The sequence below is a fragment of the Calonectris borealis genome, chromosome Z, assembly GCF_964195595.1.
Source record: "Calonectris borealis chromosome Z, bCalBor7.hap1.2, whole genome shotgun sequence".
Classification (NCBI taxonomy): domain Eukaryota; kingdom Metazoa; phylum Chordata; class Aves; order Procellariiformes; family Procellariidae; genus Calonectris; species Calonectris borealis.
The window spans coordinates 82,601,908-82,616,485 of NC_134352.1; the positions used below are offsets into that span (position 1 = coordinate 82,601,908).

Genomic DNA, 14,578 nt, shown 5'->3' on the forward strand with positions numbered 1-14,578 from the left:
AAAGATAGCAAAAAAAAAAGGCGGGGGGAGGACACATGACGGACACAACGGACCCACACCCTCCCTCTTTTTTTGCTCCTTGTTCATTCCTGCACTGAGCACAGCTGGGCAGAACCCGGGAACCTCCTTGCTCACGACCCCATGAGACACTCATGAGCAAGGTTTTGGGGGCATCTACTCCTTGCACACCCACATTTGTTGCTTTAGACCCCTCAATACCTTCTATAATCCTCCTCCCCCTTAAGATCAAGCAAACCAAGTGCTGGTTAGGTTTAGTTTTTACAGTTACATATAACAACATCCCTTACCCATACATCCAGCCCCAGGCTGATGCTTGTGCACGAAGGTCATCACAAAGACTTGCTGCGGTGGGGAGGAGCTGCCGGCAGAGAGAGCCAAAGCACTAGACAACAAGCGCTGCGCAATGCCTTCGCAGGGCTGCACTTAGCATTGTGCTGCCAGGGGTGAAGGGAAAACATCTTTTGATGCTCAAGGACCTTCTTATTAGGGCATTCAGATATTTTTACCCATCCGCTTGTCAGTGTTCCTCTCTGCAAAACAGCCTTCCCTCCAGCCAGGCATCCCTTCCCAGCCTGTCCTGCTGCTTTAACACTGACAGTCAGCCTGTTTGAGCTACCAAAAACCAGGCTCCCACCAGAAGGTGGTGCCTATATTCCACAAAACACGGGGCAAGCACTTCACAACATAATCTACTTTTGGGCAACACCTAGAAACCCGGCCACACTTCTCCAAAATCATTAGAGCAAACCCACAGGCCAGCCAATGCCTCAGAAAGCAGGGTGGCATTTTTGCAGATGTGACCTGCAGTGTAGCTCACTAGCGTGCGGTGCAGTGTATTTGCTCTTAGGGGTCTATATCTTAATGGACTTTTTAACGAACAGAGCCCTGCAACTGTAATAACAAGTTTATTACATCCATAATCCCGCCCAGATATTCACCTGTTAAGTAAAGAGCACACAGCCCTGAACCAAGGTGCTTATCTTTGTCTAAAGCCACACATAGATGCTGATTTCTGTGCAATACTTTGATGCCACCCCAGTTTGCTCTTGATGGTCTATCAAAGGCAGATGTGGAACGAGGAGCATAGAAAGGCCATAGATTTGCTGTGATAGATGAAGGCACCAGCTGAAACCTCCAAAAGGGATACAGGCTTCAGCCTCTCCTCCAGTATCTTCTTGTCTCCTGTTGTCTGTTACCATACTGGCAATTTGTATTGCTTCCCTCCAGCTCACTGCTAGCCAAACATCAGCAGATTCCCTCCTTGGTAGCTGCAACAGCATGCAGGTACCACTCGGTTACTTGGCAAAGGTTATGTCTCCTGTCCAACCAGCAGCTTCATCAGGAGCTGGAGGGAGGGTGGGATGCTGCAGGGCACCTATGTCACGTCCCTCTTTCCTCCTGCAGCTCTGTGCCACAGCTCCATGACAGCAGTGGGTCATTTCTTGGTCCTCACCCCCAAGAGGAGACACCACTGCCCGGGGCAGCAGCGCACACCACTCCCAGCAGTGCTTCAGGCAGGTCCCTTCTCCATTAAACATCCCATCTTTGAAAAAGGATATCACCATGGGGCTCTAAAGTACAGGAGAAAGTTGCCAGGGCACAATCCAAAAGGTTTTCTAACACACGGGCTTTGTGATTTACAGTTACCTCTTCTCACCATCCAAAAGAGATGGAGCTTGGAGAGATCGTCGTGGCTGAACGTCCCGGTGAGAGGCAGCTGTACGCGGAGCAGAAGCCAAGAGCCCAGGACCTGCTGGGGAGAAGCAGAAATCAGATCCACCAAGTTTTCGGGTATCTCACAGGAGAAATGAAAGAATATGGAGAGTGGATGAAAAGTAAGCAGAGGGATACGTTTGGGGCTCTCTGGCTAGGAAGAGCTAGCTGGGAAGATCTACATTGCCAACAGTACTTTCAGTACTGGGGCACTGACGAGGGGCCGTTTCACCCCCCGAGGTAGAGCAGAGGCAGCGCGGTCCAAGCTCACTGCAAACTTCTGGCCTTTTAATCCAAATAATTTTATTCTCAGGAAGGGGATCTCACTGCATCCTCTTGCCATTCCCATGGCTGCAGGCATAATTCAGCGCAGGCAAAAGGCGTCTTTTACACTTAATCAGTTATGTGTCATTAGCATCACGTTCCTTATAGCGGTGCCCGGAATCACACGTCAGGGCTGGGGATTTCGTCTTGTTTGTAAGTGCTTTGGATCAGCAACCACCTCCTCGTCCGCGTGTGGGCTGGCGATGGGGACTTGACTCCTGATTGTGTGGGCAAAGGCTCTTGCATTACCAGCCTTGGGGGAGCAATAAGCACTGTGGCTGTTACGTTGCTATAAAATACAAAGCAAGTACTCAAGATCTCAAAGGTTTACTGTCCAGACAGGAACAATACATGAGCAGATGGTCGGCATTAACCAGAATTATTAGGGATTTGGAGCTTTGAGAGGCTATGTAGGACTGTGGGTCCTCTGTCAAGGCTAGGTTCGTTAGCAGTACAACTCCAGCAATGGGAGAGAAGTAAGAGGCAGCCGTGTACAGCCAGGCTGTGCAGTGGCTAACGTTGGTGGAGGAGGTTGAGATGCCTCCAGGCAGGGAGCTCATCAGGCTGGCAGTGTGATCCCCAGCCACGGGGGAACTTCTCCTCCTGCTTTCTCTTTACTCCAGTGGTCCGTGCTTGGTAGACAGCTTTTCTTACTCAATGTCCTGAAAAGCTTTGGCCACTGCCCACTGGTTATATTTGAATACTTCCAGATATACTTGTGTCTAAAACCATGAACATTACTGATATATTTCATAGCTCAACACCAAATATTAGTAAAAATTATTTCAGACAAACCTGGTCATTTTTCTCTAAGGAACCCATTCCTCCCTGGTTGTAACTGCCTGGCTCCCCACCAGCGCACAGCCTGAGGGATGCTTGTGAAGCCGTCCCTCGACTTGCGCTCCAGCCTCTTGGGAGGGCTCTCCCGGTGATGCTGAAGAGATGCAGAGTGGTACCCGGCCCTTCAAAGATCCTCTATTTAAGCAAATCTCATCAGAAAGCAAAACTTGAGACTCAACTGTGAATACAACACAGGGAAGTGGAAAAGAAGGGAGTGGGGAAGAGAGGAGTTTTTAGGAATAAATCATTGCCCAGATTCAGAAAGTAGTCTGACACTTTATGCTGTGTCTAATTAAAAATTTAAACTAATTGAATTAATTTAAGAAGATGAAAGCTGCATATATACATTGCCTGAACATATCGTACATGTAAGCAGCCCCTCTTTCTCATTTATTCTCCTTATATCGTGTTTAATAATGCACAGCAATAGAGAAATGGTTACACCTTTCCCACAAGCGTGGCAGAAAAAGACCTCAAGTCAATTTGCAGTAGAAAACCAGCAGCAAAATGTTATTGCAGTGCTACAAGACCCTCCTCTGCCCCTGGAGATCATTAGGAGCACTGTACATAGATGCCCTCAGACAGGCTGCCCTCAGCCCAACACACATCCCACCTCCCCCCTGCACTCACCTGAGGTACCCAAGCTTGGTGTCCGTTTGCTCTGTCCAGGTTCAATAGTCTTCTCTGAAGAGCAATGGCTCTTTGTCCTTTGGAAATGCCTCTTTCCCCTCAATTTAGTCCAAGCTATAATAACTATTCTCTTAATTTAGGTTTTTCAGTTCCCAAAGTACTTTTTTAGACACCTTTGACAGTTTGACCCTACGTATACAGTGTAGAGTCCCTAAAACAGCAAAAATGTTTCCTTTTCGTATTTCCCTATCCATGTAGAAACTAGTTTCAGTCCTTGCCTAAGTCCCTCTCTGCATCTGAATTATACACCAAAAAGGGACTCTCTCTTCATCAAATTTATAGCAGAATCTTAAGCAATCTACCATACAAGAAAGACTATTCTTTGACCACCATAAATAAACCACTTTTTTTACTAATCCCTCCATGAACTTTACAGCCGTGCCCAGTCCATCCCTATTAGCTTTTCAAGTGCCAGATGCAAAATATGCTCAGAGAGCAATTAATCAGAGAGCAGTTTTACAGTCCTGTTGATCCATCGCCTCTGTTCTGCGGCCAGAAAGCGACTGTAGAGATGAGTGTGCTTTGAGGGAGTCCTGCTGAAATTATGTCTTATCACCAGGGTTTTTATTTGATCTTCTCCAGATAGGCCCCTAATGGTCCAGCTGGTGGACTGGATCTTGCGAGGGACCTCTCAGGTGATGTTTGTCAACAACCCTCTCAGCGGGTTGATCATTTTAGTGGGGATCTTCATCCAGAGCCCTTGGTGGATGCTCACGGGCTGTACTGGAACAACTGTGTCGACATTAACTGCGCTGGCCCTCAGTCAGGACAGGTAGGTGATACCTCGCGTCCGGGCACTTAATAAAAATTGATCGTTATGGTAGCAGGAACCTCCTGACGGGTCATAGCCCCACGATTGCGTGCATTAGAGCCAGCAGATCGGCTTTCCTTATGGATGGTTTGGAAGCAGTTAGGAGAGGACAGGGGTGTGGTCCAGTCCCCATAGTTGGCTGTCTTTGTGAAAGCAGACAGTTCTCTTTCTCCGGTAGCCATCGTCAGAGTCATGTAGGTCCTTTGGGTCATGGGAAACCCCCTGGATCATCATCATTCAACAGTCTCCAAACTCCTGCCTTCCACACACCAGTGCAATGCAATATGGCAGTTACCTCACTGCTTTTTCATCCTTCCCCTACGCTCCCTTCACTGGGAGGAGGACACTTATGAATGGTGTTTCAGTGGGTCCCTGTGACAGGTCACCTTCAGCACTGCTTGCTACCTTGCAAACATTTCTTTCCATCGCAGATCAGCCATTGCAGCTGGGCTGCACGGCTATAACGGGATCTTGGTGGGACTGCTCATGGCCGTCTTCTCTGACAAAGGGGATTACTACTGGTGGCTTCTTCCTCCTGTGGCAGTTATATCAATGGCCTGGTAAGTGCCACTTCTCCTCCTAGGGACAATTCTCAGAGAATGAGAAGTCCTGCTATATACAGTTCAAACACATTGGAAGTCCACTCTACACCAGCAGCTCCAGCCATGGTGGCACTGGAAAGAGGCATTCATTGCTGCCCGGAGCTTGTGAGGAACGTTGGTAGGAGATCGAGTGCACAGACAACTCTGATTGTAGCACATGGACAAAGCAGCCCCACTTCAACAGTCTACAAATGGCCCTTATGAGCAGGACACCTTCAGGGGGGACGTCATTGTGCCCAACACCGTGACGGTTCTTCCTCATCCAGGCGCTGAACCGACCCGGTGCTCTCCCTCGGGCTGAATTCAATCTTCCCCCTCTCAGACATGCAACCAGTCATGAGCAAAATTAATTTCTCCAAGTAACTCCAAATGCCAGACAATGTCCTTTCAGGATTAAATTTACCATTTCTAAATATGGACCCTAACAACACTGCAGAATCTATTTAACAGCCCTAACTGAAATTAATTCAAGAGTCACAATTTAATCACTGTTAGCAATAAGATGCAAGTCATTATTGCATTTCACTGCTTTTAAAATCAGATCTTTTTTGATATTTTATTTCTTTAGTCACTCTCAGCAAAGGTCATTTTGTAACAACCTCTCAAAATCCAGGACATGTTGCAAGAATGTTTAGTTTGTCTTGTCTGCCAGAATTCCTTGAGGCTTTTTATTCAAACTTTTCTTCATTCTTTTAGTTCACAAGACTCAAGGGTAGAGCTGAAAGATTTTGAAATTAGACTTTTCAGGGATTTTTTCAACTGATACTTTGAATTTCAGCTTTAGAAGTTAGCATTTCTTTAATTGTTTCTTTTTTTTTCTGACAAGATGTATAACTGCCAGAAGCTTTGTATTTCAGCACAGAAATTAGGACACAGTTTTCACTGAAGTGCTGATTTTTTTCCTACAGCTACAAGCAAGGAAATCTGTAAACTGCTCTGGGAACCAAATTTGTCATAAAAGAATAGGCTTCATTTGAGATTACCCAGGGAGAACAAAGCATTTTTTCCACTGATACCATCTACACAACAGGACACAAGATGTTGCTTTTCAAATGCCAAATAATTTGGGTGGGTTTTTTTATTAGAACCAGCTTAATGACTTTCTAGGACTCAAATGCAGCTTCTTGAAAAATTCAAGTCTTTAAAATGAATTTTCGTAAACTGTGCAACGTCCACTGCTACTTGGAGGTTGACCATAAGAGCTGCTCAGCTCACTTATATCAGGAAAGCTCAGCTGGCAGAACACAGTTTGTTGGCATCAAGGACAGGACCTGGCTTTTCACACTCTTCCACATGCTTCCATAAAAACCAGATATTATCTTGCCAATATGCTACCACAAAGGCATTCATGCAAGACACCCACTTCAAATGGAAACAAGGCAGTCTGGAAATGTCCTGAGGAAAGCAGATCTGATCAGGTTTATATCCCAGGTTCTACAGCCAAGAACTTTGGGAAAAGTCATGGTATCTCAAGGTTTGCATGCTTTTTAGTGTTCGGTCTCTGAATGTTTTGAGGGTAACCCCAAATAATTTACGTGCTAAATATACTCAATCATGTTTTCTAAGAAGGAAGCTCAGTTTTTCAGAAAATGTAATATGATTTTGGGTGGTACCTGGGCAGCACACAGTAACATCAACCTCATTGACATAAGCAGGAGCATCACGGTCTGGGTCACGCCTCTGTTAGGCTCCATATATCCTAAGGATTCCTCATTCCCCAAAAATACTGTCTAATATCGTAAATATTTTCCATCTTTCTTAACTGAAGATTTTCCATCCTCTTTGATCACCTCTGCTGCTTTATTTCTCTTCCAGAACCACCTTCTGATATCCTTCAAACTATTTAAACAAAGCAAAACAAAAAAAAGCAAATTAGATCATTTCTAACTCCCTCTTGCCTCCTCAAGACAGCAGCTTTTTAGACCATCTAAAGTTCTCCACAGTTCTTCATGTGGCATTGCCAAAATTTGCTCTTCTGTTTCTTGTTACATTTTTCCACTAAATAAATAAGAAGCCAGATTACCTTTCTCCATCTGTGCCTAAATTCTAAATGTAAAGCATTTCTTTGTTGTCTTCCTGAACCCAGCAGAGCTAGCAGAGCGCTTGCACACCAGCCAACTGTCCTGAGAGAAGGGTGTGAAGTTTATACCATCCATGAATGGGTGTGATAGTTGTTGCAAAAAGATGAACAGCATTCTGCAACTATTTGTTTGATGCAGACTAATAAATTAAAGGTATTCGCTACCTGATGTTTCTAAAAGAAATGGCATTGGCTTGCATTTACCAGAGCTTATGACCAAAGTGGTAGGCTGTTTCACCACTGTAAATGTTATGAACAAGTTATACTTGTTTCTCTTCTCCTTCTGTTCTCAGTCCAGTCCTGTCCAGTGCTTTGGGATCCATCTTCAGTAGATGGGACCTTCCTGTTTTCACTCTGCCCTTCAATATTGCGGTGACTTTGTACTTGGCAGCCACAGGACACTACAACCCCTTCTTCCCTACAACCCTCATCAAGCCTGTAACAGCAGTGCCCAATATCACCTGGTCTGCAATCAATGTGCCACTGGTAAGCTTCACTCCAAGAAGTTTATGCTATTCATTAAAAAGGTGAATGTGAAGGTATTCGGCTTGGGATAACGATTTCGCATGGGTCGGAATGGCTATATGATACGTACAACCAGTAACAATTCACAGAAATACGTGGCTCGGTTCAGTCGGTAGAGGACAGTGCCATAAAAGCCCCAGGGAAAGTCCCGGTTGATCCAGCAGAAAGGCTGATAGAGCCTCTCACTTCACCTAAAATTGGACTGCCCCAAAACAAGTCTTGAGTGCTGTCAGTACAGAAGCACATCTGGATATACACTCCCTGTGTCCAGATGTGGTTAAAAGAACATCAGCAAGACAGTCAGTGACAATATGAAAAAACAGAAGAAACATCAAGATTCCAGAAGGGACAGAAACTCATTTATACCCAGTTTCCTCAGGTCTAGCTCTAGCTCTGGAGGATCACCTTCCCAAAGCAGCATAAGGGTAATGATATGCTTCATATAATACATAATAAACTCAAATCAACCAGGCCCACCATAGTATTATCACCTAGGAAGGTTACTGTTTTTCTCCCTCACTGAAGTCACCTAAAAAAAACCACAGCCAAAACCCCAATCCCCCACTCCCCCATCCACCATATTACCATCCCAAAAGAAATAAAAGTCCATCTTGGACTGATGAAGTTCAAACCAAACAGTGAACTAACTCTGGTTTGAAAGGCATGAGGGCATTTACCCATCAGTCCACTCAAAGCCAGGGTTGCTTCCTTCCTTTCTAACCAATAGCTTGGACAAAATAACTGCTGTGTCCTTCTGAGTACAGAGATACAATAACATGTCCTTTTCTACTGGCTCCTGCAGCTCTTGCAATCCATCCCAGTTGGTGTTGGTCAAGTGTATGGTTGTGAAAACCCCTGGACTGGAGGCATCTTCCTTGTTGCTTTACTTATCTCCTCCCCACTTATTTGTTTGCATGCTGCAATTGGATCGACAGTGGGGATGTTTGCAGGTAAGAAATATTTACCAAAGTCATTTTCTAACTAGGGTATCTTGACGCTAGCCATTTTATGACTCCGTCCAGACTTTAGAGTTGCAAAGGCTTGGGCATACTTGTGACAACACTCCCATTTTTGAAACTGTCTCTAAATATGGAAGGTCTTACTGAAGGTCACACAACATGGTGAAGGCAAGAACAGAAGCAGATTTTCTTTAAGCTTTGAATTTGTTACTAGATTTGTAACTCAGGCAGGTGGTTTGTTCCACCTTGCTTAACCCTCTTGCCATTGGATGTGATGAATCCCATGGAGATGATGATAAAGAAACCTAAAGAAATAGTCTCAGAACTGATCTCTTGCCACCACAAGTGTTTTCAATTACCACCACATGCAGATGTCTACCTCGGATCTGATCAGTCAATGAAAAGAAACAGACTTTTCTAGGATGCAGTTCATTCTACCCTGCTGCAGATTTGTAAAAATAGCTAAATGAATGCCACTCAAAATGGCCTGTCTCTCCACTAACCAGAGAAACAATCTTAAGTTAAGCAAGATGAATCTGACCCTTGAAGTTAGACAAGGTTAATGTCACTTATGTGACCGATTTTAATAAAAAAAATGTGATGGAATAAGTATAGTCTAAGACAACAACCTTGGAAAAGGCACAGTCATCCAACAGTAAGTTCTCTGTGCTCTCAAGCACTTTGTATGAGATGTGAGCTGCCTTATGTTTGTTTTTTTAAACAAAACTATCCACAATTTGTATGGTTAAGAGCATTTGGCAAGTTTTGTACAGGTCTGACATTTAATCTAGAAAGGAAAGGTCAGGGGAAAGTATCTGAGGATAAGCATGGTGATGAAAAAGAAGATAAATGAGGACATTATAGCAGGAAATGTATTAATCTTAAGAGTGACATGAAGGTGGCCTGTGCACTACATATTGTGCTCTTCTTTTTACTGGTACTCCTGAAGCCTCTAAGAAATCCTGCAGAAGTACCTATGAGGTCAGGTTTGGAGCAGACCCTCAGCTCCCAACCCAGTGGAGAATTTCCACAGCAATGGTGGAGTGACCACATCTAGTATGTAGATCACATCTAGCAAGGGTCACTAGGAAGAGATGGAAAACCCAGCTTACTCCCACAAAAGACACTCAGCTGTGCCTCTGGTATGCAAGATCGGGGTATGTATGAGGTTTAAACAGTACCTGTGAGCACAGTTTTCTGCAAGAAGGACACCCAGGTGAGAAGGTCCTCCTGCACTCCTGGCTGCACATCTGGTCATCTGGGGGTCTAATTATAAAACACTCAGTGCGTACGCAGAAAGTTTTGCCTGAAATAAACCTTTGAGACTGGGCCAAATTCCAATCCTAGGGGCATTATCAGAGCTCCAAAATAATGAGCTGCTTCTGTTTTCATCCTTTTTTCTGCATGTGCGTGTTACGCAAGCGTGAGCATGGTTAAATTTGTCTAGATGTCATAGGTAAGAGATGATGGATTCCCAGCAAGTGATGGGTCCTCCTGCAGATACCTCTCATACCTGACCTCACAGCCCTGCCTTTTGTCTTGCAGCACTGAGCATTGCATCACCATTTGACAGCATCTACCTTGGCTTACACAACTACAACTGCGCACTCGCATGCATTGCGATCGGGGGCATGTTCTATGCCTTGACCTGGCAGACTCATTTGCTGGCACTTGCCTGTGGTATGTATCTTTTACATAAAGGGAAGAAAAAAATTTATGCAGCCAGGCAGTCTGAGTAGTACAGGTTGAGAGTCAACATCGGGCTACCACTCTGCTGCAAAACGAGGTACTATGCAAGAGCTAATTCTGTGATGGCATCAGAGCTGAGCTTGGATGTGCAAGCTGCAAGTGCAGAGAGAAGGGCCTTTAGGCCCTCATAACCTAAAAACATCTAGAAAGGGCAGAAGCACTGTTTGTGAAAGGAGCAGAAGCTATGCCATGAGCAGAAGTTTAACAAATTAACAACTCAACAGATTCATTATAGGTGTCATTAGAGGAAGCGTGTCATAAGAAGAGAGCTGTTGCACAAAGTCTGTTTAAAATCCATCTACCCAAAGACCCCACCTCCAACAGCAGCCAAAAACAGACTCTATGGGAAGAGTTTAAGAACAGTGTAGCATATATAAAATTCCCGTGAAGATTCACCCAGCCTCCAACATTTGCATTTCAATAGTTTTCTGTCCTGAGCACAGTTTCTGGATTACTCCATAGCTTTCCCTTCCTTGACTTTACCCTTGGGTGCCTTATCTCCTGCTTTGCCACCTCTGAGATCCCGGGGCAAGGAGACCCACTGCTAACTGCTTGTGATTTGAAGCCACAGGACAGACACTGGTGGAGAATTTCATAGAATCATAGAATAGAATCATAGAATCATTTAGGTTGGAAAAGACCTTTAAGATCATCAAGTCCAACCATTAACCTAGCACTGCCAAGTCCACCACTAAACCATGTCCCCAAGTGCCACATCTACACATCTTTCAAATACCTTCTGGGATGGTGGCTCAACCACTTCTCTGGGCAGCCTGTTCCAATGCTTGATAACCCTTTCAGTGAAGAAATTTTTCCAAATATCCAATCTAAACCTCCCCTGGCGCAACTTGAGGCCACTCCCTTTCATCCTATCACTTGCTACTTGGGAGAAGAGATTGACCCTCACCTTGCTACATCCTCCTTTCAGGTAGTTGTAGAGAGCGATAAGGTCTCCCCTCAGTCTCCTTTTCTCCAGGCTAAGCAACCCCTCAGCCACTCTTCATTAGACTTGTTCTCTTGACCCTTCACCAGCTTCGTTGCCCTTTTCTGGACACGCTCCAGCACCTCCATGTCCTTCTTGTAGTGAGGGGCCAAAACTGAATACAGGATTCGAGGTGCGGCCTATCCCAGCTGAAACCAGGACAATTACTATTTCCGATAATTTCTTTGGAGAGATGAGCAAGATTTTCCTCATCTTGAACTGTCTTTGGTCTTCTTTTCTCAGCATTATTTTGTGCCTACTCCGGAGCAGCTCTTGCTAATGCCCTATCTGTGGTAAGTTTGAGGGATTTTTAATGGGGTTTTGGTTTGTTTGTTTTAACTGTATTTTGATTTGTTATAATGCTAAGGAAGTGCCCCAAAACTCTCCATGTCAGTTTTGACAGCATTGAAATGAGAATCATAGAATCATAGAATCATTAAGGTTGGAAGAGATCATTGAGTCCAACCGTCAACCCAACACTACCATGCCCACTAAACCATGTCCCTAAAATGCTGCAGCCAATGGCAGATCTTATACAGATTTGGTGTCAGTTGATTGTGCACTTGCAGAATCTGCAGCTGATAATAAGATTTCAGAGACTTTGGAGCATGTCATCCACAGCAGGGTCGTGCATATATGTATGTGAATTCCAGCAACAGCAAGTGGTTTGAAATGCAACGCTTAGTTGCAGGCAATATTTTTGAACAATTCCCAATGGTCTAAATTTTCCCTTGCTTCTTCCGAGATCTTTCTCCCACCCTACCCACAGATATTATTTAAGTTTGATCTGGATATGATAACTAAAATTGGGGGGGAGACTGTTCTCTTAAATACCAAATCGTCGTATCTGGACAGATCAAGAAAGAGGTGAAAGCAGAAATGCCAAGCTTTGTTTCTTCTTTAAGATCTGAGAGATTAAAGCAAAACCATATTTTAATAAAATTGATTTAGTAACTTAAAAGAAAAAAAATTTAGAACTAGCAGCTTCATGCATTAAATGTATTCATCTGGCATCCACTCAGTACCGTGTAGGTCCCTGCAGATGGGTTGCTTTGTTAAGCACAGCTGCTTTCGGGATGCGTCAGAAAAAAAGGAACATTTACTTTTTCTTCTTGTGATCTTGTTTTTGGCAGACCTCAAGTCAGGTCAAGAGGTGGAGTCACAGAGCAGGACTGAGGGTTGGATGTGATGCCAGTAATACATGGGCATTGAGGACAGTCAATATGTGTGAATAGTACTCTCAGTACATGGCATTTTACAGGACAGTGAGGGTAGGATTCAGCTCATTTATTAGAGAATTTAAATATCTACACGTGAGCTGAGTGGCTTGGCTTTCATCACAATCAACAGAGCTCTGGACCCTGATTCAATTGCTTCAATACTGGTGCCAAGTGCCATTCTGGCCAACAGCTGCATCTCCAAAAAGACTGAGGTCTCCAATGTGGGTGCCTTATGTAGCCCCGTACATTTCAAATAAACCAGATACCTCTGTGTGAGCCACTGAATCGACATTTGGTAGCAGAGGAGCTTCCCAGACCTCCAGTGACCAGCAGGAACCTAGCTCACACGTAGCCCGCATGTAGGCACTTGCATCTGGGCATCCTCCTCTGGATCCGAATGGGGGATCCTGTATGGGGCATTTCAGGAGGCATGTCCTATGTCACACTGTCCTCAGGGAAAGCGCAGGCTCTCCCAGCTTCTCCAATGCAAGAATTCAGCAACAGGCAGAAATAACGTACAAAAAGAGGTACCAAAATGCACCTGTCTGTCTCTCCTTTCCCCTTCCAGCTTGGGCTGCCGCTCTGCACCTGGCCTTTCTGCTTCTCCGCACTTCTCTTTTTGCTGATAAATTCAGACAACCCAGCCATCTACAAAATCCCCCTCTGCAAAGTCACCTACCCAGAAGCCAACCGGATCTACTACCTGAGAACGAAGAGAAGACCATCAGAGAGCAGGAGAGAAGAGCAGAAACAAAGGGAGCAGAAACCCTCCGGTGACTCAAAAATAAGCACCGGAGGCACCCCCCTGTGCACCCCCAAAAACCGCCATGCTTACTGATTTCAAATGTCCACGAGTGTACAGTTTTGGGGTAGTTTTTCAGATGCTAGCCAAGAACACTACAGCCACAAACACCACCTTCGGCAGCGGTCTGCAGGCTGGGGATTCAACACCCCACGCTCTGAAGGAAACACGATTGGCCCTTGAGCTAAGCTTGCCAAGAAGCACTCAGGTAACATAATAACGGCTGCCTTATCAGTTCACACGTTGTTAACTTGAAAGTCATCTCTTATCAATAATAATTATAAGAATAAGCAGAAGAACATTAACGCTGACAAGAGGTTGTATTTTATTTCGGATGTGTAATTTAACACAATAAGTATGCTGAGAAGGACTTGGTATCTAGTAATAATAAATAATGTAAGAACTACGTCAAGAGCTGCACTTCAAATTAAGAACGTGTATATCTGAAAGTGGAATAAACAGAGTGATCTCTTCCTTTCTTGTGTCCCATCAATGTCTAAACCTCTTAATCCCTCTTAACAGCTACAACATATACAGGTAAATATGCTATTTTTGGTGCCATCTCCTGACTCCTCGTTAAGCACCAAGACAATGAAGGTATGACTATATATGCTTTAATCAGACTAGAAAAGTGACTAGCTAGCAATGATCAAACATTTTTCTTTTCCTTGCATCATTTTCTGTCTTACAAATAGAAGACCTCTCTCCTGCTGAATGCAGGATTGCAGGTCTGAATCCCTACACGCAGCCAGTGGGAAATAGGAAAACTTCATGTAAAGAATGAGATAAACATTTACTGCTGGTGGCAGTTATTCTTTTTCTCCCTTTCCTAGGGGAGCAATTGCATTAAGCCACGAGCAATGAACAAGTCAAAGGCTCCCTTTGATGTTTGTTGGGTGTCAGACTGGGATCTTCCCGTGGGTCTTCAGTGCCCTGCCTGTCCCGGAGAAACCTCATGAGGCATCATCAGAGTTAGTGATGGGAAGCTGAGGACCCTCCTGCCGATGTTCTCCGCAGGGGTTGGTTTCTAACAGGTATAAAGGTGCGAGGAGGACACTGCCACTTTATGCCTCCTCCAAGTCCTTACAACAGAGAAGGGCCAATTGCCCTAAAGGGGACTTTTTTTGGAAACCTTTTCCTCTGCAAAATAAGCCTGACAGAAAGGCTTCCTCATTCTAAAGTCATTTCACTTGATCAGTTTAAAAATCACAGACCCAAAGGACTTGAAGATTTAAAATCCAAAGAGGCTATGCAACCACA

General features: G+C 44.6%; 1 protein-coding gene across 1 annotated transcript; it reads left to right on the forward strand.

The window, feature by feature from the left end:
- The first annotated feature begins 1,690 nt into the window (after positions 1–1,690).
- On the forward strand, positions 1,691–13,354 carry LOC142075967 (urea transporter 2-like). Its single transcript, XM_075138180.1, has 8 exons — positions 1,691–1,856; positions 4,171–4,360; positions 4,831–4,959; positions 7,375–7,567; positions 8,409–8,556; positions 10,111–10,245; positions 11,540–11,589; positions 13,085–13,354. Exons 1-8 carry the CDS (start codon positions 1,691–1,693, stop codon positions 13,352–13,354), a joined length of 1,281 nt encoding a protein of 426 aa, XP_074994281.1.
- The last annotated feature ends 1,224 nt before the right edge of the window (positions 13,355–14,578 follow it).